We start from the raw sequence: 27,233 nt of genomic DNA, 5'->3' as shown, positions 1-27,233 counted from the left end.
CTCCATCTGTGTTTATCCGTCCATTTTTCTCAATTCCTGCTCTTCTGTGTTTTCCCAGTCTCTGTCTAGTTTTGACAGGATCCTTGTTGGTTGAACACTGAAGGCAGGACCAGGAAGGTATCTTCCAGATTGCCTTAAATATCCAAGGAAACACAAAATATGAAGGACTATTATCTTATAATGTGTATACCATGTTAATCTTATCCTAAGAAGCCCTGCAGAGCAGTCAGTGTAATATAATGCTGTAGTAATGTGTTTTGTCTAGCGTAATGCATTGTCTTTTTACTGCCCACCTTTTTCCCAAGGGACAATGTATCCCATTAGGAGACACTTTTTGTTTTTTCTGGTACTTGGCAAGAGCATAGCCCAAGTCAGCTTTGCAGCTTTGGAGGAGAGCCCAACCCAACTTTTGGTATTCTCAAGCTTCTGTTGGGATGTGAACACACAGTGAATTTCTCAACACACCAGATGACATAGTCAGGTTGCCTTTGGGAAAGCAATGCACCTTCTTTCCAATTCAGCAGAATTCCCTTTAAATTAAAAAAAAAAAAAAAGTGCTTAAAGACAAGTTTTATTCTAGCAAAGAAAGACTCATCTTTAGAAAAACCTGCAGCTTTGGTTAGTTCTGGATGCTCGTGAAAGTACAGGTCAATCTCTGTTTAAGTTTTTCTGGGACTGAGGTTATCTTTTGAAATGCATGGACTCTTTAGCAAGGCGTCTTTTACATCAAGCTTACTTTTCTGCCCATAATGTCAGTTGAATTGCAGTTTCCACTGATTTCTTCTTCCTAGACTGCATGATTTGCACTGTGAAACTTTTTTTCTTCATGCAGAAGATTACATATCATCCCATGCATTATCTGTAAAACATTTTAATTTCCAGTCTGTGAGATGTCATTGGTTATTTGTAGATCTCACATGATGATAATAAAAAGGACTGGCTTGCATGCCCACATCCTTTTGGTGTTCAGGCAGATATTCATGTTATGTGAGTGGACTCAGTGCTTTGGTCTACTATGACAGTTTATTTTCTTTTAATTTCTGCTTGCGTATGTAACATCATGAAGTACAGCCTGCCTTTCCTCAGTTTCCTTATTGCCACACCTTGTAAATAGAACCGAAACTACTTTGTGGCAGGGAGAAAATCGGTTGAACATGTGATTAAGTTAACAACATCAGAGAAAAGCCTAGGGCAGTCCGATGCCTCCTCAACGTAAGTGGAGGTAGCTCCACTGTCACCATTAAAGTTGGCCCTTTTGTTGTTGTGAAATCATGAGGAAGGGAAGTGTCTCCTGGAAAATGGTGACAGTGTAATGTGGCTTTACTTACTTCAGGGTGGCTTGCTTACTTGATGAGCAAGGCCTCATTTCCTGTGGGTAAAACCCAATTGTTTCTGCTCCAGCCCTGTCCCAGGAAATATCATGTAATCAGTGGGGAAGATTTTAAGCAGCACATTCGCTCTGCAGATGCTCTAACTAGATCTTAGTGTTAATTTTAATAGGTCAGCAATTACAGCTGACTTTCAGACATGAGTACTTGATCTTTGTGCAGTCAAAGCCATGGAAGGATCCACTTTCATACTTTTCTTCTGTCTTGCTTTTTCAACAGTTACATTGCAAAACAGCGAAAATTAGAAAGTATCAATGACAATGAAGTTGGATTTTATGTTGGACTTAAAAATCTGTGAGTATATGGGCTGCATATTTTATAAGGCTATTTTTTCTTTATTTCTTTTATAGAAGCCTATAGAACCTCATCAGAGTTTAGGCCTAACTTTGTGTGTTATAGAGGATCTTGCAGTTGTAGATGTTGTGATTCAACCTTGTTGATATTTCATACACACTCTTTATTATTATCATTATGCTTTCCATTATATTTTAAATGAAATAGTCTAACAGTTTTTTGTATTTTGACAGGACTGTGGTGGATTCAGGCTTAAGATTTGTGTCCCGTCATGCATTTGTGAAAAATGTCAACCTGCAATACATGTGAGTAAGGATAGTGTCTACTCCGAAAGTCAAAACTGCCCAACTCATGTTAATGTATTTAATTTTTTATTTATTTTGCTCCTTTACCATTTCATTAATATAAAATGTTTTAGCAAGAAAGACTTACAATGCCTTCTGTCATTAATTGACCCTAAATAAGATATGTATAGTAAAGAACTGGCAGAACATAGGTAAGGATGTGTGGTAAGGAACTGGCAGGTCATAAGAACATAACGTGGGATGGTAAAAAAAATTATCTAGTTCATTATCCTGTCTCTAACAGTGGACTCTGGCTGCGTCTTCTGTGGTGAGCAGTGCAGCATGAAGAGTGGCTCTCTCTTGCTGAGTGAGCTGGTGCCAAGAATGTGATGTCCACCCTATACATCACACTCAGTGACACGGGTCTGACTAGGTCTAGTCTGATTCAACTACCTGAATGTGTTTTAGCAGCTGCAGGGCAGTAGGTGCATGCATGGGGCACATCTAGTGTAATTTGACCAGTGTGCGTACCTGGGAACTGGAATGACTGTAGTCTAAGTGGGGATGATCAGAATATTAACTTGGGAAGCTAACTCAAGATCTGAACTAATGCACCCAAAGCAGACTATAAGAATGAGGTTACTTTTCATAACCAAATGCAATTTGTGGCTCATGAACTTCAGGAAGCAGAGTTGGTGCCTTTGCAGCTTCTTGACTGTGTTTTTCTAGATTACTTACACTTTAGAGTTACCAAAGGCTGAACTGATCAAAGTTTACAAAAGTACAGAGAAAAATGATCAGCTAAAATGAAAGTTTTTGTTTCTTTTTAGTGTAAGTATGTGTGCCTGAGAACTGTAGTGCCTTTTGATGGGGCAGACATGGAGTAGCTCACTTTGCTACTTAGATGGAAAACTGAGGATCTAGTCTTACAAAACATTGAGATCATGTGAGGGACTTAATTCCTCACAAGTGCCCTGTTTTAGCCAAGTATTCAAGTGTGTGTTTCAGTCCATTCATCTTTATTAGATATATTTAGCACTTAACCCCTTGCTTTTGTCGAAGTCCTAATGAGATCAAAAAGACATAAGGCCAAGCCTCGGGCTTGTAAGTTACTTCCTTGCAATATGGAAGAACTGTTGAACTGAGCCAGGGCTGATTGCTTTGCTAATGAAATGGAATCACTTTCTGCACCTGTGTTTTCTAAAGAAAGGGAATGAATTTCTGTGAGGAAGTGGACATGAATGTCCATATCTGCGTAAACAATAATTGCTGACCTTAATGTGGAACAGTCGCTGGAGGAGTGTGAACCAGATCTTGTCGGCCTGTGAAGTTTACATATCACTTCATATAGTCATTAATAAAGTAGCTTTTACTGTAAACAGTTGGTGATACAAAGGAAGTATCTTCTAGAGTGAATTTGTGTGTTTACCTCTGTAACAATTGCTCAGTGAATTATGGTTGTAAAAGATGAAATTCCATAAAGCCAAGTGCGTATTCACTGGCTATGGAAAAGCACAATAAGAACGTGCTGGCTGAGAGGCACATTTGCAGAGAAAGTTTCAGTGGCTGTGCTGGGGCAGAATCTCAGAGTAATGTAGCAGAACAAAGCAAATTCAGTCTGGGATACAAAAGAATTTTGTGCTAGATTTTTACATCTTTTCCCCATTACGTTAGCTGCTGGAAGGGTATCTATTGGAATACTGTATATAGATTAGGACACTGAATCTACCCCTCTTGGAAGATATTACAGAGAAGGGCAAGAGAGTTACAAGGAACTCGTAAAGCAAATAATTTAAGGAGACTCAGAGACTGAGTACCTTCAGTCCAATAAAGAGAAGAGTGAAAAGGAATGTATGTCTTCTTATCTTTAAAAGAAGAGCAATTATGATGATGAGAGCAATCCGTTCTCTCCATGACCATTAGTACAGAGTGAGAAACAATGCATTTAGTTTGGAGCAAAGTAAACAGATGTTTGGAAGACCTTCCCAGCTGTATGGGCAAGCAGACACTGCAAAAAGTAACTGAGGCAGTTGGGGGGATCCTCTTGACAGGCTTTTTTGCCTGTTTCCTTAGGGAAATGGGGATCCTTTGGTCACAGTGTCTCTGTCCCCAGTGTTTCCTTCTAACCAAAACTTAAACAGATAAGCAGGTTTTCTGAAAACTGACAACAGAACAGGGTCACCCTATTAGAATTCCCATTTAAGGAACAAGTATCGTGCATCTGTGACCTGGTAGGCACTACAGAATTCACTTGGACAAGGTGTTTTGAAAATAGTTCAGCCACAGGAAGAGCTTCCACTGGAGCAGACAGTCAAACGTGGAATACTTATCTGTTGGTAAGCAGGCTTTACTAGATCTGTAGTTCATGAAGCTGCTTGTTAGAAACAGATGAGGCTGACTGACATCTGTGTGGTTGATGTACATGGAATCCCGATCTGGAATACTTAGGTTATGAACCAGGAGCTTATCCAGTCTCGTACTGTGTTTTCTTCTGGTGGGGATTTAGTAATGTTAGCAGACACAGGATAAGCCCAGATAAGATGGAAAATATTAAGTGGCACCACCTGCTCTGTATGCACGTGACAAAGCAGTAAGTATGGGGATATTTTTTGCTGAGGCTGATCTATTATCCCTGCAAAAAATGCATTTGTTTGTTTTCTGTGGGAAGTCTTGATGCACACTAAAATGTTTCTGAAAGCCCCAGTGACTCACTGCTTGTTGTTGTCAGCAGCAAAACTCCTGTGGCTGCACTGGGAATGAGGTGCAGCCTTTGTTGTGGTTGGGACAGTGACAACTGGTAAGATCTGAAATAATTTCACTTGTAAGAGTAACCTCTGAGTACAAGTCTTTGAGAAGTCTTGCATTTTATTTTGAAACAACAATTTGTTACTATCCAATAAAGAAAACAAAACCTCCAAACTTCTGAAGTCTGATGTAACTGTATAAGCTTTAATTTTGCTAGTGTTACTGTTACAGTTTTCTTTTTCCTCTGTGACAAATATTTTGATGTAGTTAAGGAGTTCTATTATACGAACATAGTATTTATTTTACGTATCGTGAGAATATCAGATTATATAAGAATATCAGATTATAAGGAATTTATTAACGCACATTTCCTCAAGTCTTTTTTTGTCATTACCTTATTATCTTGGCCAAATTTCTGTAACCCAGATATCTTTCTAGAGTTATGTATGATGAGAAGATTTGAGTAATAACATAAACAACAGGAAAGTAAATGTTATAATAGCTATTACTTAAATGTAATTAATAGTCTCGCTCATCTAATTGTGGTATTTCCATTGACCTTACACTCAAATTCATCAACAGTTGCATTTAACAAGCTATTAAACAATCCTAGCTTAGTAGTACTGTAATTTATAAGCTTATCTGCTGCTATCAGTAATTTTAATGGACCTGTGTAATACATTTGCATGGTGTACTGTCAATACCTTTAAACATCAAAATATGTTTCCAGCAAGTGCCTGTTTCCAAAAACATTGAAAAATAGCTATTTTTACATGTCAGGCTGTATGTAACTGCACTGCTGGATCACAGATTTGTGAGTGTGGTATATATACAGCTCTAGGTATTAAGATGTATTTGTGCACTGTTTGGGTTTAGGTGAGGCAGCCAAATGAAACCGTTTGAGACCTGGCTGCAGATTTTGCCTTGCTTGCACAGAGGGCTGGCTCCAGCCACAGGCACAGCAGGCAGTTGCCTGTGGAGGGAGACTGAGCGTAGCAAAAGGGCCATTTCTTCACCTCTTCTCGCCGGTTCTCCTTGGATCTGTTCTCTCCTCTTCCTCCTCGCCTCCCCTTGCCAGGAGCTCTGTAGGCAGTAGAGCTGTGCCCGTGTTGCTGGCTCTGTGAATATTTATGCAGCTTCTCAGGCTGCTTTTCTGCTCCTCACATTGCCACAGATTTGCTTTTAGCTGAATTAGGGCTTGCAGGTTTAAAATGAGTTTGATATGTGAATTAAAATATGGGTATGCTGTTGACTGAATTTGTGTGCTCTCCTTAGGTATGGCTTTGGGGCCAGGCTTTGTACTCCAGACTTTTTTGGTTGTTGTTTAGTAAAAAAAGGCTTTAGAACCCAGGATGGATCTTCTTTGGACTGCTCACCATGATCTTTTTCTGTCTAGTTGAATTGGGGAACTAGTTTATATTATATTTCCATGGAAGTGGAAGTGTCATCCTTAACTACTCCATAATAAGCCTGGTAGTGATTATTTTCACTTAACATGAGTTAAAGAGACCACAGCAGGCATCCCTATAATCAATGTAAAGTGCTCAGTTCATGAAAAAATATATAACTTTAGATTTAATGTGGAAGTATTAGTTAAGATGACAAATGTGTAACAGTGGTCTGAAAAATTTCTATTGAATTACTTGTCAACTTGAAAAACCTTAAAGCTCTAAACTACATGAAAGAAAAGGCTACTGTCTTGGAAGCACTAAAAGTTTCAACTCATGATCAAGAACATAGGCACAGGAATTTTTTATTACTTTTCTTACCATTCTTCCTTTCTTTTCCTGGTGCATATAAAGCACAACTGGCAAAAATCTGAAAAGACAATTAAAGCTATCAAGGTTCTTTTGGTTTTTCAACACCGGAATTTTTAAAAACAAAGTAATGACTCTTTGTTCCTTTGATAGTTTTACTTAAATTATCAGTCCTGTTTTTTCACCGGCTTATATGGATTCATTGATACCTGCATAGAGTTTTCAGAAAGTAGCATACCTAGTGACATTTGCACGGTAAATCTGGCTTATGAATCTAAACAAGTAAGGGTTGTTCTTCTGCCTAAAGGTTTGCAGTAATCCTCCAAAAGCAACGATTGGCCTGAGGCTAAATGTCAAGAAGACACAGTTATAGCAGCACCTATTCTTGCAGTCTGTGCAGTGACAGAGTTCAGAGCTCTGAAGCAGGCAGCTCAGCAGCTCACCAAGAGATGGGATGAGTTAGATGTCCAGGAGTAAGTTGACCATGGGAACATGTAAGGAGCCAGGAGGAAACAGTAGGAAAGATGGGACTTTAGTCCTGCCCATGAAGTAGGTGAGTGGTTGTGTCCATGCTGGGTTACTAACAGCAAACCCTCTCCCAGAGTCAGTCTTTATGTTTTTAAGATATTCTTTAAAATTTTATTTTTAAGGTGTTATTTTCCTAAAATAAAACAGAGAGAAATGCTGTCTCAGAGGATTGCTGGAGCTTTTACATAAGATGTTTGTGGCCAACTTTCACATTTATATTGTGATACTTTAGTATTTAGCAGATGTTGGTGGGAGAGGGTTTCAAATCCCCTTTGGTTTGCTTTGGTCTGGAATCAGAGCTTGAACCTGGCTCTCCCATCAGGGTGCCAGGGAGGGTCACACGGAATGAAATGCCTTCAGCTGGACAGAGATTTCCCTGAGGAATGCATTGTCTGATGGTTAGGGAGTCTTCCTGACATGAAAGAGCAGGGTCCTCTGCTGTGCGGAAACCAGGAGTCAAACCTGGTCATCACAGGGCCACGATAATGTTGCCTCCCACTAGAACAATAAGTGGCATGGGCAGCTACCTGCAGGTGAAGTCTGCTGTATACATGCTTGTCTTTAGGGAAAGGTAGGATTCAGTTGCTGCGCAGGTAAGGGAAGCAGGTGCATCTGCACGTGCTGCTTGGCAGTGTGAGAACCAGAAGAGTTCTCCTGCGTGGTGAGTGAAGAGTTGCCCATGGAGGGATGGGGTTTGATGTGCCTCAGTGCAGGAGACAAAAGCCCAAGTCTGTATGAAGGTTCAACTTCTTCCTATTAATCTCCCAACATATGGCTATTAGGGAAAAAATCATAGTGGCCATTTTTACTTAAACATGACTTCTGTACTTTAATTTTGATATATCTGATCAGTGTCCATGAGACGCTTCCACCAGCATCTACCATAGGGCTGTCCAGTTCACCTGACTAATGAAATCTGGTTTGTTCTCACATTTGAGGACTAGTCAATTTGTAAACTTCAGTCTGTTGTTTGTCAGAAGGAATCAAAAAGGAAGTACAGCAAATAAAATCTCTTGAAGATTCTGTTCTAAATGTTTGTAGAAGATCCAATTTGTAATTTCTCTGAAAATTACCTTGTACTCAGAGATCAAGGACTGAAAGTTTGGGAAGTAAACACTGTCCCCCTTAGTCAGAGGAAAACAAAACAAAACAAAACCTTAATCCTTGGTTTTAAATGCAACACAACTTTAACTATGGAGCCCCTATGGTGTCTTTATAATACCATATAAAACTCATGTAGTATTTTGACTCATAACACTGATCTGCACTGTACTGCTGGCAGATACACAGTTTACTGCTCTCACTGTCCTTAATTGGTGGACTGATAAGACTGTAAAAAACAGCATTATTTTGCTTTGGGGTGGAGAAGCAATTTTGTAAGCCTGAGAGGGGAGGAGTATTTCTGATTCAGAGGAACATTTCTTCGCTTTGCATAATGAGAGAGGACCTTTCACTTAATTACCACTGGAAACCATAAATGCTTAGTTGACATAAAAAAGCCCAATATAGGCATTTTACAGTTTTCCTTTTGATCTTCCATGTGGGTACATATTGTACATTCAATTTGAAAAGAACAACTAAAAGGCTCTGATGTGGATCTGTGCTAGCATGTGAGGAGGGCTTATGTGAGTACCGAGTTTGGTGCAGCATCAAAGAAAGGGATACACCCATTTCACCTATGAATAAATTGAGCATGTAATTAACACCTGGACTTTACAAAATACTTTTGAAACAAAATTAAACCTGCTGATTTTCTGCAACAAACAGTGCTAAAAGTGAAAATATTGACCTCTGCTGAGTTTGATTTTGAATGTATTCGACTTTAATTAGAGACTGGATTCAAACCTTTAAAACCCATCAAACTATAAAACGAGACCAAGCACCATTTCTTTACAACAGATGCGAAAGGATTAAGGGCTTTTTAGAGCTGGTTTGAGTTCTTAATTTTTTTTTTTTAAAGACAAAACTGTATTTTCAGTGTAAGAAGAAGCAATTCTAATTAATGCAATCTTTCTTTTTTTCCAATAGCAATTTATCCAGAAACAAGCTCTCAAGTTTGTCCAAGAAGCCTTTTCGCCATCTGGGTTTGACTGATCTGTAAGTTGTGATTTCTTAAAATAAAGTTTATTTTTGGCTGCAGTGAAAGAACAAGAGTTTGAAGGTTTTTTTGTTAAAGGTAGAGGTCTATCAATTATTAGGAAAGAAATTCCAATCCAAAGAAAGCAGCAATGCTGGCCACTTAAATACAGAGAGATTTTCATTCCAGGGATTCAAGAAGGTCAAGTGTATCTTTTAAAACAATCTAGAGGTCAAAATAGTCTTAAAATATTTTATTCTGAGGTTACTTCACACAAAAATACTGGAGTTTGTATTAAACATTTGAGCTGATGAAAATACAGTCATGTACAGATCTTCAAATGAAGCCTCTCTGTTATACTCTTACAGCTGCTATGCTTATGGTTGGCTATTGAAGAATATTTTTATTTTCTCAAATTCTTTGAGTTTCATTGTGGTTTATATTAACACTTGGTAATGAAGCACTGGTAAACATATATTTGTTGATTGTTTCAATATTCCATTTTTATCCTCTGTTCCATCAAGCAGAATTTCTGTATTGGTATACATACCAAAATTCTGGTCATCTTCTGCGTGCTTTGCTAATATGTGGGACTGCAGAGTGCCTGCAGGAGCTTTGGGAGGGCTGGGGCTGCAGAGGAGAGGGAGATTGCTTTCCCAGAGCTCAGGGCAGAGTCAGTAGTTGTCCAAAATGCCAGTCCAAGAATTGCAACACCAGCATGGCAATGCTCAACTGCTTCTGGTGAACTTCAGCATGGGGGAAATGAAATGAGCAAATTCCAATGCCACAAAAAGAGGTTATGCCCTTTAGGTAGGTTTTACTGATAATTAAGTTGGTGTAGTCACTTTCTTTACAGCCCAGGGAACATTGCTCACTGGAATTTTCTTTCATAACTTGGAGGTTGCCAAGCACTCTGATGGAGAGACTAGCTAGTTGCAGAGTATTCGTCTTGCTGGATGCCCTGCATAGGCCTGTGGGTTCTGAAAGTCCTTGTTTTTTCAGATGCTGTATCTAGTTCCTGCCAAAAAGCCATCTGTAGTGTGTACTTGGCTGTAGGTTCTATGTTTTGTAGTTGTTGTGACCTCAAAGAAATAGATGCAGGACTCAGATGAGTGCACAGCGTGAAGCTTGTTCTTCTCCTAATTTTTCTAAGCAGTTAGTGGGGAAATGGAGTCATCTTTGCCTCTCTCCCCAGGTTGCAGAAACGTAAGAGTGGGTATGCTCTAGCTTAGTAAGCATGCAAAAAAGGAGGTGACTGCAATTTTGAAGGCATACTCTTCTCCCTGCTTCTTGGAGTTTGTCTGCCGCCAGTAATAGGTTTATTCCAAAGCACAAATCAAGCCACTCTTGAATCTCTCCATTTCAGGTGAACAGCTTCTTTTAGGCTGTGGGTGGAGTGAGTGCTTACAAAGATTTTGAAAGAGAACAACGTCAGTGTTGTAGATCTTTCTGAAGAAGTTGGTTTGCTTCTGGGCAGACAGAAGTGAAAAAAGGTTTGGGACAGAGAGTGAGAGAATAAAATGTTACAGATATGTGACGGAAATTATGGAGATGAAGTTTGATGAGGCTGGGAAATAGCACTTTGAGGAAAAACAACTGATTGATGTGAATTAGGAGTAAATACATTTGTGTTGCTAATACCAGAGTTAAACAATGGCCATTCAGTGCCATGGTAATAGAAGCAGGGGAAGGGTACTGAGACTCAGCCAGACGTGGGAAAAACGGATGGTGTGAAGGTTAAACTGAGTGGTATTTGAGGTATGGAGGCACTGTGTGATGGGGGACAAGTTGAGAGAGAGAGGATGCAAAATGGAGGTAGTGTAGTGGGCTTGGGAAAGAGTTTTGAGTATAGGGATAGAAGAACTAAAGTTATGCAGAGATTACTATGGATTGAGATAAACAGACATGGGAGAAATGAGGGCAAGAAAGCATTGAGGGGGCTGAAGGGAGGAAAAACAGTGATAAAATTAGTATCAGTGGAACAATTGTGTTGATAAGTCGCTAATACATAGGTGTAAAATTAGAAAGAGGAGAGAAAGAAAAGTATTGGAAGGGGAATCTGAGAGAATGATGCCTTAAGTGTCTTCTGAGGACCTTTTCTGACAAACAAGTGTCCTGTTGTTAGCACTCTTGTAAATCATAACATAAAGGGGTGGAACTTCAGGATAGGGTGAAGTAGGATATATTCACCAGGTATTGTAGAGAAGAAGATGCTGCTTTGAAAAGCTGCTTCTTTTAGAACAAACTGTAGTTGCAGCTGTAAAATTATAGCAAACAAGATAAAGACATGTAATTTGTTCTGACTAGGTCAGATTCTTTCTTCCACACATCATGCCTCCATCCAGCATCCTGGCAATGATGGGCCTAACTCCCTTGGTGGGTTTAACATGAAATAAAACAGTGGAAGAAAAGGACTGCTCAGCCACTGATCAAAGGAAATTTCTCTTTTACAGGGAAGTTATGTGATGAAAAAGAAGATGGGAAGTAAATATTGCTGTTTTGAAAATTCATGTTGTAGGTTTTGACCCAAGGGATCCTAATTGCACAAGCAAGTCTTGTACATGCTGTGGTGCTGTTAAAGTCCAGCAGATGACTTCTGTGAACACAAATTCCTCTTTCAGACACTTGCGAGAATGATCCCTGCAGCTGTTAATCCTCAAAGAACTGCAGATGGCTTTGGGGGGAACAAATTACAGCTCTGATAAGCTGAGTTTTTCATGATTTGCACACTTAAAGTCCTCAGGAGGCATTTATGAACATAGATTCTGTGAGCAACTTGAGTTTAGTTTCTGTACATTGAAAATATTCATGAAATTTTCTTAGGAACAGTTGTTCTCCTTGTAATAAGATGCCTCACACAGTCACTTGCACATGCTTTATTGGATCTTATCTGTGCCTGCAGGAGAAAAAAATAACACTAGGTCACTTCTTACGTAGATATTGGGAAGTTTATGTTTATATTTTACTTGGGCATATTGCATTACATTGTTGTGTAATTTAATGAAATTTTAAAACTAGAATTTGGTGAGTTTGCTAACCTGTGGTTTAAATTCCATGCAGCATACTGTATAGCTGGATGATACATTTCTGTTTCAGAGCCATTTTTTCAGTTAGTGTTTCTTCATGACATTACCTAGGGTTTTATTGTGAGATTTTCTAGAGTGTTGTAGTGGATGAATTTTGAAGGTTAGGTAAAATCCCTTTTTATGAGTAGAGTTTGTTAGAGCTTGCCTATAATCCATGACTGTTTGACTCTATAAAGAATTTACCACCTCACAGCGGTAAACCATTTCTGGTATGATCTTTCTGAGGTAGCTGAGCAGAGAGTCAAGTGTAGAAGAGAGCAATTCTGATCTCTGCTTGGCTGTTATGAAATAAAATGGAGCTTGATGGAAAGCCAAGTCCGTGTGCTCCTGATTTACACCAGTGAATTGGAGATAGTAGTTGAGCCCCATGTATGATCTCTCTGATCTATGACAGTCTGGATTCTTGCGCAAAGAGAGCTTCATTCTTTACATGTAAACCATTATCCTCTTGTAGCTTACATTGCACTGAGGTTACTAAGGTTGCATTCCTTATCTTTCCTAACTAAAGGGTTCAACTTCTGCTTTTACCCAGCTCAGTGCCTGGAGCTTCCTTGCTCCCCATTTTTTTTCTATAGGCATGACACATTCTGCATTCTAATTTTTTTTTTTTTTTTTTTGCTATAGGATATTGGTGGGCAATCCATTCAAGTGTTCCTGTGAAATAATGTGGATCAAGAAATTTCAAGAGACCAAGTCCTACCCAGAAACTCAGGATTTATATTGTGTAGATGACAACAACAAGAAGACGGCTTTGCTGGATATGAAGGTCCCGAACTGTGGTAATACTCTTTTAACATAAAATTGCTGCTAAATTTTTGTGATACAGGAAAAATGAACATGCTTTTTTTCAAGACGCCTATCAGGATGACAACAGCGCTGATAGACGAAAAGGTTTCCGTGGAGATATTAACCACTCACTGGTCTTTCACCCGACATGGAATAATTCAGGGAGCTTCACATAATTTTTTTTTTTCCTTGATCAATGTGCCATTATTCAAGTGCAGGAGAACAGAACACCCATTATAGATAACACACAAGAATTATGTAAAATGCATGTGCCATTGTTAAACTAAATATTAGTGCTTCCAAGCTCAATAGATAGAAAATTTTACCTCCTTAATTTTTTTTTCAGGTATTTATGGTTAATGAGGTCTTTATTTCCCTTCAAAAATACAAACTCTAGTGCTAGGACCATAGGAAGAAAATTCAGAAGAACTGCATGCTAGTAGAGACAAATTAGGAATACCTCTGTTCTTGACACAGATAAAACTCTACTGAATTCTCTTGTAAAGGCTGTGCAAAAGAGTCATAACAAGCTTGAGTCTCTGGCATTTTGCAGCATGTTCTTTTCAGTTTGCTTATAGGGATCTGGAGATAGTGGAAAAATGTAATAATGAGGCTTTTTTTGTATGCAGCTTTGCTGCCTATATGTGGTCCTGGGACAGCTGGTGAAAGGTTTCACCCACTCATCAGAGAGACTTCTCCTTTGTGTAAAAGGGGCAGAGACCAGGTGTTCCTGACATGACATGAGACCTTTTGGAGTCTGGAGCTTCCTTTTGCAGAGCAGGGAGCTGGGGTGCCCTGCAGCAGGCAGACAGCAAGGAAAGGGAGCATGGGCGTCCCCATGGAGGGCTGCTTTGGGTTGGGGAAGCTGTAAGTGAAGGTGAATAGCAAGAGGAACACAAAAACAATACCCTTTCTCATTCCACGTTGTCCATTGAGTGTCCTTTTCTCCACTGCCTAAATGGAGGGTGTGACCTCCTCTGATAGCAGTTGCCGTCAAGAAACAGCCGTGGAGGGGAGCTGCTGCAGACCCAACACGTGTGGCGTTCAGTGTCGGTAGTGCGTTTTGTGGTCATGCATCATGCTATTGGCCTTGTGTCCACCTTCTGGCTGGGACCAGGTGTGGTGGTGTATTCATGACAAAAACGATGCTAGCGTCTGGTATATCAGAAAAAAGCAACCTGTTAGGGGGTCTTGTGAGCTGCACAGTTGGTCTTGTGTGCTGCAGGATCTGATCTGCCTGAAGTGGGAGATGATACCAAGCTGAGCTAAATGGACCCAACCATTTGCTCTAGCTGGATGGACTAAAAGGTATCTGCTGGGTGTAGAAAGGTGTACTGGTGGACTGAGATCAATTAGCACAAACCAGGAACTCCAGCATGGTCTTTTGTAGCATTCTTGGCCGCCACACCTAGAAGGTGCCAAGTAGCTAGGGTTTTTTCTTTGCAAATTTTTGTTGTTAAATACCCAGAATTAAAACTATGAGACATTATTTCTTTTTCCTGAGTGCTTGACCATCTGCAGTCACACCAGACTTGTCTCTGACCTCTTGATGCTATGTATGTGCATGCGTGTATACACGCACACATCTTGTGGGCATATCTTGACTAAAATACTTGCAATGACGAGGCAAGGTGGTACTTCCAACTAGAGGAGGAAGACGAGGAGGAGGAAAGGTGGACATATATGACATTTAGATTGGAATTTGCTGTATGTAGAATTTGCATATGGGATATGTTCATTTTGCTGAGGATCTGTGTGGATGTCAGCACATGCCTGCCAATTATTTATGTTAGTTTACAGGCTCCAAATATGACTAAAATTTACTTTTTTTTTTCCCTTTCAGTGAGTCTTTCTCCTTAATTACCTTTTTTGAAATGAACCAGTGCAAGACATAGGTGTTTAATAAAGGTGACAACACAGCCTTTTCCTAGACACAGAATAGAGAATCCAAGGTGAAGAAGAATTACTACCTTGGTGAGCACGGGCAGTGTTCTGGAAGATATCTGAAAGATGCAATGTGTGACTCTTGCTTTCAGTATCTCTGCAAATATTTTTCTGTGTTTAAAAGAAGAATAGTTAATTTCAAAAAAACCCAATAATGAAGCTGATTTATCTCATTTCAAGAGCTTTCTAACAGGCTAACAGGTAGAACTGAAACAGAAGAAGAATTCAGCTTTTGACTTTGTTTTGTGAACTTTTTTCCCTGTCAACTACGTGATCTCGTTAGCTCCTTTTGATATCAAGAGAAATTTTTGAGCATGCAGGCCTTTGTATTTTGTTAATAAAACATATTCTAATTTTCTCTGCTAATGAAATGGTTTCATCCGATCTCTCTGGTTTGTTTTTTTTTTTTATTTAGAAACTAAGCAAACATGCTCTCTTCTTTGTGTGCAGGTGTTATTAATTACTTCATAATATTATAGTAAGTGGCCTGTACAGTATGTGGTAAATGTCTTGGTAACAGGCTGTCTCGCTACTCTGTGCTGCTAATAAATCTCTTGGTGGGAAGTTGGAAGAGGCCACTGTGTTTTTTTGATTGTAAGTCTTTGGTTTGTAGATAATTGATGTGAAAATTAGCGAAGTTCTGTGGTACTTTATTTATTGTTTATATGGTGGAAGTGTTTATTAATGTGCTGATTAAAGGCTGGTTGCAATTTAGATGCCATCAGCTTTGTGATTTCTTTTCTTGAGGTTTAAAGTTGGGTATGTTCACTATCTAGAAGATATTTTCGAGTTGCAATATTAAAAGTCAATAAATGGTTACAATGTTTGCAGAATTATTTTTTCAACTGCGTTTGAAATGTATTTATGTATGATGAAAATTGTCAGATTCTTTTTAAGTTTTAAATTCACACTTAATGGCTATGTCAAATATTAAGTTGCGTCTGCCATGGTGCTATTAGTAGAGCCTTCTGTGTAGAGGAGTGGTTTTGTTTAGTTTTGCCATTTTCACAGCATTTGCTGGTTGCCTGTACAACATGGACAGCATCACCACTTAGGCCATCCTCTGTAGACCCATGTCTGTACTGATGATTAAGATATTGGTTGCTCCCACTGATGGACAATCAGTTATTCAGCTGCTATCGTTGAACTCACTGCTACCGAAATAAGTCTTTTTTTCTTGTGGTATTTTTGGGAGGGGCTTGGCTTCTACAGTTGTCTCTGCAGGCCTGTGTAGGTTTTTTGTTGCTCTGGATCTCAGTCTGGTAATGGCATTTTGCCTTATATGGCCAATTTAGTTAATCGGATTTTTTTACATATGCTGGTGTGATGCTTAATCTGGCTTTCAATTTTGCTTACGTTCCCAGGTTTGTATGCTTATTTATCATACATTGTTTCTGAAGACGTTTTCTTTCTTGTCATTGGTCCTGAGTTCTAGCTAAAGTCTGCTGAACAAAGTGGCAAATTAGTCTCATGCACTAATTTGTTGTACGTATAACAGACGTATTAATATGTTCAGACTGGCTGTTTGTTTACATACACAGCCAGTCAACAGAAATGTCTGATTGGAAAACTATGAGATTTTTTGCATGCTAACATTTTTTGTCTACCTCTTCCCTTGCGCATGAAGTACTGTGGTGTTGCTCTTTGTGCTGGTTCTTGTGTATGAATGACAAAATGTTAGAAGTCGTTGTAATGTAGAATTACAGCCTAAAGAGATGGATTGCCCATTTCTTGCTTGGTGGGAAAACCATGAATTTTTATGGGCAATCGTTCAGATGACTATGGATGAACTGGACTGGATCCGGCTTCATTTCAGCCTCTTTCTGGTGATAGATTTTTGTCCTAGAGGTAAATAAGTAAATGGTAGTATCAGACTGGAGGTAGGTGGTTATAAATTCTAAAGAGGAGAAAAAGGCAAACTGAAGGATTGACATGTTTATTTCTTTGAATTTACAGAAAAGATTTGTTGTATTAGTTAGTCAATAAAATAAGCATTAGATCTTAGGCTATCACAGTACAATGCAGTCTAAAACCACAAGCAAAGGAATAATCCAGTGGGTGTTGACATTTTTTTTTCCGTTATCAGCCAGACTTCACAGATAAGACTATCAGGAGAACATTACAGGCAGAATGAAGTGAGTTTAAAAAAAGCCTTAAACATTCTCTGTGTTTACCTTTCAGAATATTCTTGGGCTCTCTACCCTGTATTGTTTATTTTGGCTAAAGAACTAGATGTTATGCATAATGTATGGTGGCAAACTGTTCTTATTTTTCTTATCTGTGATCCTGGGCTGCATGAAAAATTATTTCTATGAGAGTTTTGACAGTAATGGGGTTTCACTGTTGCTCCGAAGTTGAGTTAGAATTTGCCAAACTTAATAAAAACAATTTTCATTATTCCAGCTTTTTAAGTGCCTGTCCTAGGGACCTTAAGAGACAAGTCCTGGGCAGAAGTTAAGGAGCTGATATAAGCCTTGGAAATATAAGCCCTTCATCTGGTTTGAAATGTCAGCAGCAACCTTCAAAGCTTCTATGCAGGTTGACTGCAGAAGATGGCTTGCTGTCCAAGTGAATTTGTTCTCGTGTGCAGCTGTTCGTGGGTTTTGCCTGCATGGCATTCATAATGGCATTTGAAGGCCTGGATGGGATGACAGTTCTGCGGAGGTTGTATGTGCTGCTGTAATCATGAAGATGAGTTAGCAAGTTTTGTGGCCTTTGCTGCAGCACACACTCACTCTACTTACAGAAGTTCGCTTCTAGTGATAACTTAAGTTAAGTAGGGACTGCTGGAGTGTTTAAAGGCAAATTAAGGGTGTATTGGCTTAGGGAAAGCATACTTTAAAGACTCATGATCTTTCAGTAGAGGCCATACTTGTTTGATTATTTTCTGTAAAGGTTCCCAGCTGAATGTGACCATCAGGTGTGTCATGATTGGCGGTAGATTTCTCTTAGTACTGTAAAATATTTGGGTGGCTTGATGAGCTGCCATACCACTCATTCTGCTTCCCAACAGAAAGATGTTCCTCCATAGACTAACGAGGTGGGTGTTGTGAGTGTCAGATCTGGTGCAGTAAGAAAATGAGAGTTGGACTTTTAAGAAGGTATACTGAAGCAGCAGGCACATCTAGCAAGGAGAGGTCCAAAATATGCTTGTTCAGTGTGCATATGCCTTCCAGCTGGTCATCAGGAAATGCTGAAGGCATGGGAAAGTCCTAAACTCTGGTCTGAATGACTCCCCTCAGGGCTTTGGCAAGGAGCCTCTACGTTTGGATGCAGCCTCTCCCAGTGGTAGGAATTTGTGCTTTTCCTTTCAAAAGGGTATAACAAGACCTGTGTGGTTTGGTTGGTTTTGGTTTTGTTTTGTGTGTGTGTGTGTGTGGTTTGTTTTGTTTTGTTTTGTTTTGTTTTTTCTGGATTAGGAAAAAAATGTAGTGGGTACAGGAGGAGATTTTTCATCATTCTCTGGGTTCAGCTTCAGTTCAGGAATCTAAGCTACAGCTTTGGGGATGTCCTTGCCACCAACCTGTAGAGTGTTTGAGACTATTTGAGTTAAACCCTCTCAGATGTGTGCAAAAGACTGTGATCATTGTGGAAAACACCCATCAAGATTTGCTGTGCCACATGGTGACCATATCTCTATTCAGTGGTTATTCAGTGATCTATTCAATGGCTATATACTCTTCTGAAATATTGAAGACATTTTGATGTGGGACAGTTTCTTTAATTTACTTTAACACTCAATGGGCAGTGTATGGAAATATGCTGGGCAAAAGGATCATAATCCAGGATTCCTCCTCCTCTTTCCCCCTTATACTTTTCAGACTAGTCCCTTTTTAATCCAAGGGAAATTTCAAGTTTTGTTGTGCATGATGGCAAAGTTAGAGTGAAGAAATGGAGAGTAGTGTCTGGTGGTTAGAGCAGTGAGAGATTATATATTTTTAAATATTCCTCATTTCTGCTAATTCTGTATTTTATTTGCCTGACATTTTTTTATTTTCATTGACTATGATTCTGATTGTCATCTTAGAGTAACTTCTGTGAGATTTCTGCAATTATCCCTATGGATTGGGCATTTGGATTTTGTGGTTGTGATACCATAGGAAATGGAAACAATGGTTTATGTTTTCTTAATTCACCTTTTGCATGTAAATTTTTGGCATATCTTGTTTATAGTGCTCTAAAGATGCAGCCAGGCTAATTTTTAGCCCTCTTGTTCTGCAGATTTCAGTGGAAACATGCCCACTTGGCCATGGCTGAAATTTGGCTCAGAACTTCTTGGCTGCAGACAGTTGCTAAGTGAAACACAGGAGGTAAATCATATCCAACAGCTGCTAGCTTTATAGCTAGAATTGGTAGAAAGTTTTTTGGTTTTTTTAAATCTATAAAAGCCCATTGGAAAAGATCTTTGGAATTTGTAACACATTCCTGTATTTTCAAACAAGGCAGAATTTTAATAGAACGATATAAGAAAACTGGTTTTTTTAACATTTTACATTGATACAACCTGTTTGGAGCCAGTAAGGCCTCTGAAATTTGCAGATCCATGTGCACAGTTCTTCACAAATTGCATTGTCAACCATCCTGTTTCCAGGCTCCAGACAGTACAAGTGGTGGGTGTTACCAAGCTGTACTATAGTACTGTAGTTAGTTGTATGTTTTCTCCCTAGAGAGAAAAAGCAAAACCAGGGGAGCCAAGAACCTTGAACTGTATTGAAACCTTATGTGGGACAAGTAGACTGGATTTGGGCCACTGTATTTTACAAATTACAAAGGATATGTTATAAATCAGTGGTTCTGGTAGTCCGCCTTTGCGTGGTTCAGTTTGTTAGATGGTTGCTGGCTCAGTATTAATTTAATCATTCGTGGTCTGATATATTTATTAAAAAGAAGATAAAGGATTTCAGGTAGGGATTAAAATCACCTGATTAAAATTCAGATGCAGTTGGCTAGTTTTGAGAAAAAAACTGACAATTTTTTCTTGGTAACTACTTGTTCTTGTCACAGGACTGGTTGACCTGCAAAAATGTGCCAAACAAAAAAGAGATGTCATGGGCTGCATAGAAAACCATTTAGTGACACTGCATCATGGCTAGACTCCTGGGAGTTTGCTGACAGGCCGATGAAAATCAGGGGCTTGCTGTACAAAGGATGGCATAAATGAATGCAATATCGGATTTATGATATTCTCCCAGGAGCTTATTTCTTCATCATGTCATTTCTTAGGTATTAGCGATGCTAATTGACCATATTGAGAGAATTTTTTGGTGAAGGCTTTTGAGCAGCTGAACAAATCCCAGAACCAAACAGATGAAAGTTGAAGCTGAAGAAGTCAATCTGGAAATAATTTTGTAAAAAATTTTGTAACTGTGAAGATAGTTAACCAGTGAAACAACATCTTGGATGTAATGGTGACTTCTTTTCTCCTTGTTTAAGACCTCCTTCTTCTAAAAGTTGTTGTAGTTTATTGGGTAGAGTGTTGGTGCTGAGAGTTTGTATTAATACTCAGTTATTTCTTAATTAGGTTATATCCTTATTTTGACATATAGTGACAGTCTGGCTCTACCAAGGCCAGTTAAAGTTTTCTGTAGGAAGTAGTAAGTAGCAGCGTGAAGACTTTGAAAGCCCTCTAAGGGCTACTTACTACTGCTGTCCTCTGAGGAGATCTTATCAATGCTTATAAATATCTCGAGGGTGAATGTCAAGAGGATGGGACCAGACTCTTTTCAGTGGTGCCTAATGACAGGATGAGGGGCAACAGGCACAGACTGCAGCAAAGGAGGTTCCACCTGAATATGAGGAGAAACTTCTTTACTTTGAGAGTGCCGGAACACTGGAACAGGCTGCCCAGAGAGGTTGTGGAGTCTCCTTCTCTGGAGACATTCATAACCTACCTTGACACATTCCTGTGCGATCTGCTCTGGTGAACCTGCTTTAGCCAGTGGGTTGGACTAGATGGTCTCCAGAGCTCCCTTCCAACCCCAACCATTCTATGATTCTGTGAATTCAGGTACATTCTTGTTATTAGTTTTTACTAGTTTCCATTGACAGTTGTGTAGCCAAATGCTGTAGTAACCTTTGAAAATTTCATCCCAAGTTTTTGGGTTTGTGATTGCTGAAGTCCCAGCTGTACACAGTGAAGATATGAGTCATTCCCTACTGATGCTTAACAATTCCACTGTCTGATGGCCTTGGGCCATCGTTTTGCACGAGTCATGGTCTGTGAAGGTAAATAGTTCCCCCTTACTTAAAGGAAGGTTTGTTCCTTTAAAGCATGAGATGATATTTGGGCTTATGTGACATGAATGAGTTCCTCCTGCTTGTCTCTGTTGTGTCCGGTTGTGCCGTGGTGGAGGGAGTGACTGCTTATTCTGATCCAGAGCTACCTATTTCCAGGGATAAAGTGTTATCAATTTGAATATGAGAACAGATATTCTATATGTGGTGAAATAACATAGCTGTTATACACCCATACATAATGAAACACATGATCTTTAGTGTACACTTTCATTTGTTGAACTGTGTAACTCTCTACACTACAGTTTAAAATTCTCAGTAGAAGGTTCTGTCCTCCCGTTTTTGTAGACTCTGGAAAGCTTTGGATAGATTATTGACAAGAAGGGACACTTGAGAAAATGAAATAAACCAGAGTGGTCTTAAGAAGATCATTCAGAAACTCTTCTTTCTCCATCCTGTCAGAACAGGAGAGCACTCAATGAATTTGAATGTCACAGACAAATTTCAGAACTGATAAAAGGGAATGTCTCTTATACAGCCTGGACAGAATGTCTGTGAAATTCATTTCTTCAGAAGGCTATTAAAGCCAAGAATATAGCTAACTTAAAAAAGAAATCGCATACTAGCAGGGTTGTTGCTGGTATACAGAATTATAATAATTAATGCCATCAAATTTTGAGAGAGATACTGTGTTTTGAGCTTTGGGGCACAGGGTAATCTCTGTCTGAGAGATATCAAGATGAGACTTGTGGAAAGATGATGTCATGTCTACCTTGCATGGGCTCTTACGCTACAGTCTAAAGTTACTATGCTGGCAGTACATAAAATTATTTGAACCTGTTGTCTGATGGCTTGTTTCAGTTACTTTGTACAAACTCCTTTAAAATGTACATCCATATCAACAGAAGAGATAGGCATCTAAAACACTGTATTTAACCAAATTAATCCAGGAGTAAATGTAGCATGGTTGGCTATCTTTGTAATTGTGTAGGTGTCAAAATGCTACTGACTCGTATGAATGGTCTCGCACTGCACTGAGCATACATACTGAGCATATGTGTCTGTTAGGGTGCATTCTGTTTTTTTAAATACAGGTATTTTTCAGTACAGGTTTTGCTGCTTAGACTTGTTGCTCTATTGCTTGAGTCCAGTGTATCATATTTTCTGTTTACGAGGTTTTATGCTACTGTTTGCTTTTTCCAAACACAGCCACTTCTCAACTAGTGTGTGTTCTGCTGTGAAGCAGTCTGGCTGCCACTGGAAATAAAAGCCAAAATGAGCTTGCAGCTAAAGTTCACTAATTCAGGATATTGAACCAGAAAAAATGAGTCTCGAGGCAATTCTTGTATGTGTTTCCCACCCACTTCTTATGACTAGGAATGTGAGGAAAAGAAAACACACATAATAATGTGATCTATTCTGTTCTGTTTTGTTCTGTTCTGTTCTATTCTATTCTATTCTATTCTATTCCATCCTATTCTATTCTATTCCATCCTATTCTATTCTATTCTATTCCATCCTATGCCATCCTATTCCATCCTATTCCATTCTATTCTATCCTATTCCATTCCACTCCACTCCGCTCCACTCCATTCCTACTTTTTTGCTGCAATGTATTCTGCCAGGTCTTGCAACTCGTTTTTAGTGTAACTTTAAGAACCTATAGAATAGTAAGCACTCTTTTCTTATAACCCCCTGGCAGGCTACAAGCATGGTGTAGCTCTTTCCCTCAGAGATATAACACTGACATGATATGTGCAGACTTTTGCAAAAAAACCCAGAGCTAGATCTAATTCTGAGTGGGAACCAGAACCAGTACCAAAGGAATTAAACTTCAGTTGCCTATCTTTTAAATAAACACACTGCAGGAAGAAGTTGTCTCAGAACTTAACAGCTGTTAAGAGAGGGCTCTAAGGGACCAAAGTTGTTTTTATTTTTGCTTACATGAGAAGTTTCATGTGAAATGATATGTTAGTAGGAACTGTGCAGGCTTCAACTGTGAAAGGCTTATCTGTCGTGTAGACCTTGTCCCAAGTGCTAGGGCCAGGAAGGAGTGGGGAGTTTTAATCTCTTTTCATGTTCAGGTCTGGGAAGAGTAGTTGGAATGGTTTTCAGAGGTGGTGTGGAAGTGTAACTTTATAAAGCAAATGATCTCATTACTTCTCTCCTCGTTCTCTAACCAGCATAATTAATATCCAAATGTTCCCTCAGATTAGTTTTATTTCCTGCCCAGCAAGTTGACAGACACTGCTGAGATTTGAATTCACAGCAGGCGAGAGCAGATGGCTACCTTCGCTAACAGATTACTGCATCAAAGCGTACAAACTGTCCAGCTCTGTCTCAATAAACTTCAACATATGATTTATAAAGTGAACATAATAGAAGAAATCCATGGCGCCTATAACAGGAATCATATTACAGCACTACTTATAGCACTGGTAGAAGCAGTTATTGTGTACTTGTGCTGATCTTCAAATCTTATTAGGCAAGAAAGCATTTCTGGAAAATTGTCTTCTTTTTTGTATTACTTCCTCTCATTTAATTTTTATTGAACTAGTTAAACTTAAAGGGAGATTTCCAATGCATATAGCTTCTGTTGAAGTTCTGGCAAACATTCATGTGTGCACACTTACTTGGCGGCTAGCTGTTTGTATGGGACTTTTTACAGAAGCAAAAAAGTCTGCTAAATTTCTGTATCTGCAAGTCCATGATGAAACTACTGTACTCTTAACTAAAAACCAAAACAAAAAAAAAAGAACTGTTGTTTCAGAAAAAGAAAAGTCTTTGCAAGATCACGCATACATATCCAGCACAGCAGATAGACTTCATTTTTTGAGATGATAAAGTGCAAGTAAAACTTGTCTGGAACAGTTGATGAGAAATGCCTCATAAAGGAGGCTGAAGCATTTTAGAGAGTATAGCAGCTCCAAATAATGGTACAGTATCTTTTAAGAAAGATGTGATATTTCTAGCATGTTGCATAATTATTTACTACATACATAAATATGAAATGTGAGGTCCTCTGTGTCTGAAGTCTGTTGAATTGATGGCATTATTTAATAAGAGGGTCAGTCTATAATTCCTTTTGTTTTTGTAAGCATCCAACATATATTTACTCTTTGGGAAGCTCCCATTACTTTGGTTGCTGAAGAATGAGATATAGAGTGACTTATAGGTCTGTGAGATGGAGGGGAAGTCCTGATTCTTGCAAAATCTGGGCTTGTTTCCTGGTGAGTGATACCGTCTCACTGCTTTTCTGCTTTTCTGAGGGCAATAGCAAAGTCTGCTGAGGTGACTTAGATAGCAGCTCTGTGCAATTGCAAACCTTCTCTTCTGTCCATTCGCCCCTCTGGCTTGATCCGTTCAGTGCTCTGTTTCCTGCACTTTGTACTTAAGTTCTAGGTCTTGCCCTGCGCCCTGTGAACCGTTTCTCCCTGTGAGAGGGAGGGCTGCAATGTCCTGTGATCCTGGGAGCTAATGGGATTTTCCTGTTCGTGTTGTGGAGAACAGTGGGAATACCACTATGTCAGTTCATGGAAAATAGAGGTTTCTCTGCAGCTGTTGCAATGACAAGGATTAAATTTCCTGTTTTAAAGAATACGGGAAGGGGATTTCTTCATTTTGAACTTAAAAGCTGAAGTTAGGATAACCTCTTTTTGCCCATCTGAAACATTTCCTTATATAATTAGCTTAATGTATTTCCACATGCAGTAATGTTTTCTTAGGATGTGAAGCAGAGAAGGCGCAGAAAAATGTTACATAGCAGTTTAAAGACTGTAGTTATATGTTTCCAAAGACTCTGTTTGTACTCCCTGACTGAATAGTAACTGACTACAGTGAATACCTGATTTAGTGGTGGTTTTGCTTGCATTTATACAGCTTACTTAGAATTGAGTGGTCTGTTTCTGTCAAATACAAATACATGTGGGTTTTTTTCGTTGTTGTTATTTCTATCATAGACTTGCCCTCAGCAAACTTAAGCAATTACAACATCACCGTGGTGGAAGGAAAGAGCATCACATTGTACTGTGATACTACCGGCGGGCCACCCCCTAATGTGTCCTGGGTGCTCACTAATCTTGTTTCAAACCATGAGGTAAGTTTTATATTCAAATATGTGGCAATTCAGAGACAGGCTATATCTGCTGAAGGATGGAATGAAGGTTCATGTCCAACTTTAGTTAACTTTGTATTAAAAAGATGAAATAGAAAATTAATGTTGGGTTTACATTTGTTTTCGAGTTACTTTCAATCGAGGATGACTGCTGCAGTGCTTTTGGAGAATAGCAGACATTCTCTCCTTGAGACCCTGATTTGCATTCTGGTGTTTGGATATTCACTTGTAAATGAGAGCACTGTAATTTTTTGGAAGTAATATGGTGAACTGGGATACTGAAACACAAGGGCTTTCTAATTTTCACTGATACCTGCATACAGAGAGTACATCTAATCTACTCTGATAATGAAAAAAAGCTTTGTGTCTCTAATTTTATTATGTTTTCATGCCAAAAGCTTGGTGTGTTGGAATTTGGGTGTAAATATTATTTTGTGACTTGTTTAATTTTCCTTCAACAAACAAAGCAACAACAGGGAGAAATAGAAATAGAAGTGAAGGTTTTACTAAAAAGAATGGCAGGTTTTTTTAATGAAGCATGAAGATGTGTCCTCAATAAAATCATGTAGGCAGGGGAATTTTGTTTTCTGAGATCTTTGTATTCTGTGTCCCTACCTTAGACTGTGCACACTGGAGATAGAAGTTCTTTCTAATGGAAGTGTTGATAAGGAGAAGCATATAATTAGATCTTTAACATGCAGCTACTGACCTCTTAAATTGCCATTATTTATACAGTGGGCAAGACCCTCTGTTATTTACAACTTTATGGCATTGACTTACGTACATTCATGATGGTGCAGACTGCCTAAAGCTCTCTGGTCTGTACAAACTGCAGGATGTGGACTTCCAAAACTGTTCCTGCAGCGTGGAAGAGACAGCACCACGTGTCTGTCATAGCCTTTGCACTTTTTTCCTTGAGCACATTATATCGGGTCTGTATAGATTTTGAGTAGCCTGGTTTTCAGGTCTCCTAAGTAAGAGCTCTGCGGAGATACATAGGTTTATTTTTAAAATTTGATCTGTAAAACTACCCAGACGCATCAGTCATTATCAAGAACAAGAAATTAAAACAATTTGGAGAACCTATGCCAAGTTGTATTTTCCCTTTTCTCTTTACCCTTCTTTCCCCTTTTTTTTTTTTTTTGAGTTATGTGCCAAAACGAATGTGAGATGCTGTTCAAAAAGTGAGATCACCTCATTTTTTAACCCTCCTGTCTTTGAAATGCCATGGTCAGTTTTCTTCAAGCTTTCCAGAAATGTTCTGTCATGGCATAACTTCATCTTGAGATTTCAGAGGGGCTCATAATATAAGCTAGATATGGCCTTAGCTGTGGAGCACAGTAGTCTTTTCAGTAGCAGAAGAATGAGTGCCTTTTAAACCTCATTTGCCATTCACAACTGTCCTTCCCTTTTCTGTGAGTGTTGTGTTTGGTTTCCTTTCTCTCACTCCCATATCTTAGTTTCCACCTCCCTTTTCTTCATCTCCTATGCTTCTTTTGCCTGTTTTCTCTCTCTTTCCTCTTTTACAAAGAGAGACATTAACAAGAGTTAAAACTATAATAAACTTTAGTCCTGCAAAGTTAGTTGTATGTCCTCGGTTTCTGTGCTGCTGCATAATCGGATTGATGTTGGTTAGATTTATCTTGCTCTAGCTTTCAGCCCCGAGCCTGCGATTGAGCCCCTCTGCTTCCAGTCCAGCTTTGGGCACTGCTCACCTCTGAGAGTTCCCCTAGTGTCACACTGGAATCAAAGGGACATTTAACTTCAGTGGAGTAAAGGTGTCATCTCGAGGTTCAAAATTCTGGTCCAACAGGACTATATGCAGGAGTGTTGCCACCTGTGCCCCTTGACTGCCATGGAAAGTCACTGTGGCGTTACAGATGCAGTGTGTTATTTGTTTGTGTTCCGTGCAGCACTGAAGTGTATGTGTACACTGCGATAAGTACTTACAATAAGTATTATTGTTTATTTTCTCAATGTGTTTTGGTTCCTTTTA

The 27,233-nt window shown here is 39.1% G+C and overlaps 1 protein-coding gene across 7 annotated transcripts in view; it reads left to right on the top strand.

The window, feature by feature from the left end:
- The window catches only part of NTRK2 (neurotrophic receptor tyrosine kinase 2), a 201,300-nt gene that overhangs the window by 16,155 nt on the left and 157,912 nt on the right, over positions 1-27,233 (top strand). For all 7 annotated transcript variants that reach the window (XM_065655716.1, XM_065655720.1, XM_065655715.1 and 4 more), the window contains exons 2-6: positions 1,608-1,682; positions 1,916-1,987; positions 9,025-9,093; positions 12,784-12,938; positions 25,083-25,219. In XM_065655716.1, coding sequence (XP_065511788.1) covers positions 1,608-1,682; positions 1,916-1,987; positions 9,025-9,093; positions 12,784-12,938; positions 25,083-25,219 — 508 coding nt within the window. The remainder of the gene's footprint in view (positions 1-1,607; positions 1,683-1,915; positions 1,988-9,024; positions 9,094-12,783; positions 12,939-25,082; positions 25,220-27,233) is intronic.

This window comes from Caloenas nicobarica, chromosome Z, assembly GCF_036013445.1.
Source record: "Caloenas nicobarica isolate bCalNic1 chromosome Z, bCalNic1.hap1, whole genome shotgun sequence".
Taxonomy (NCBI): domain Eukaryota; kingdom Metazoa; phylum Chordata; class Aves; order Columbiformes; family Columbidae; genus Caloenas; species Caloenas nicobarica.
Note: the sequence above shows the minus strand (reverse complement) of the source record. Positions and strands in the feature narration are given on the sequence as shown.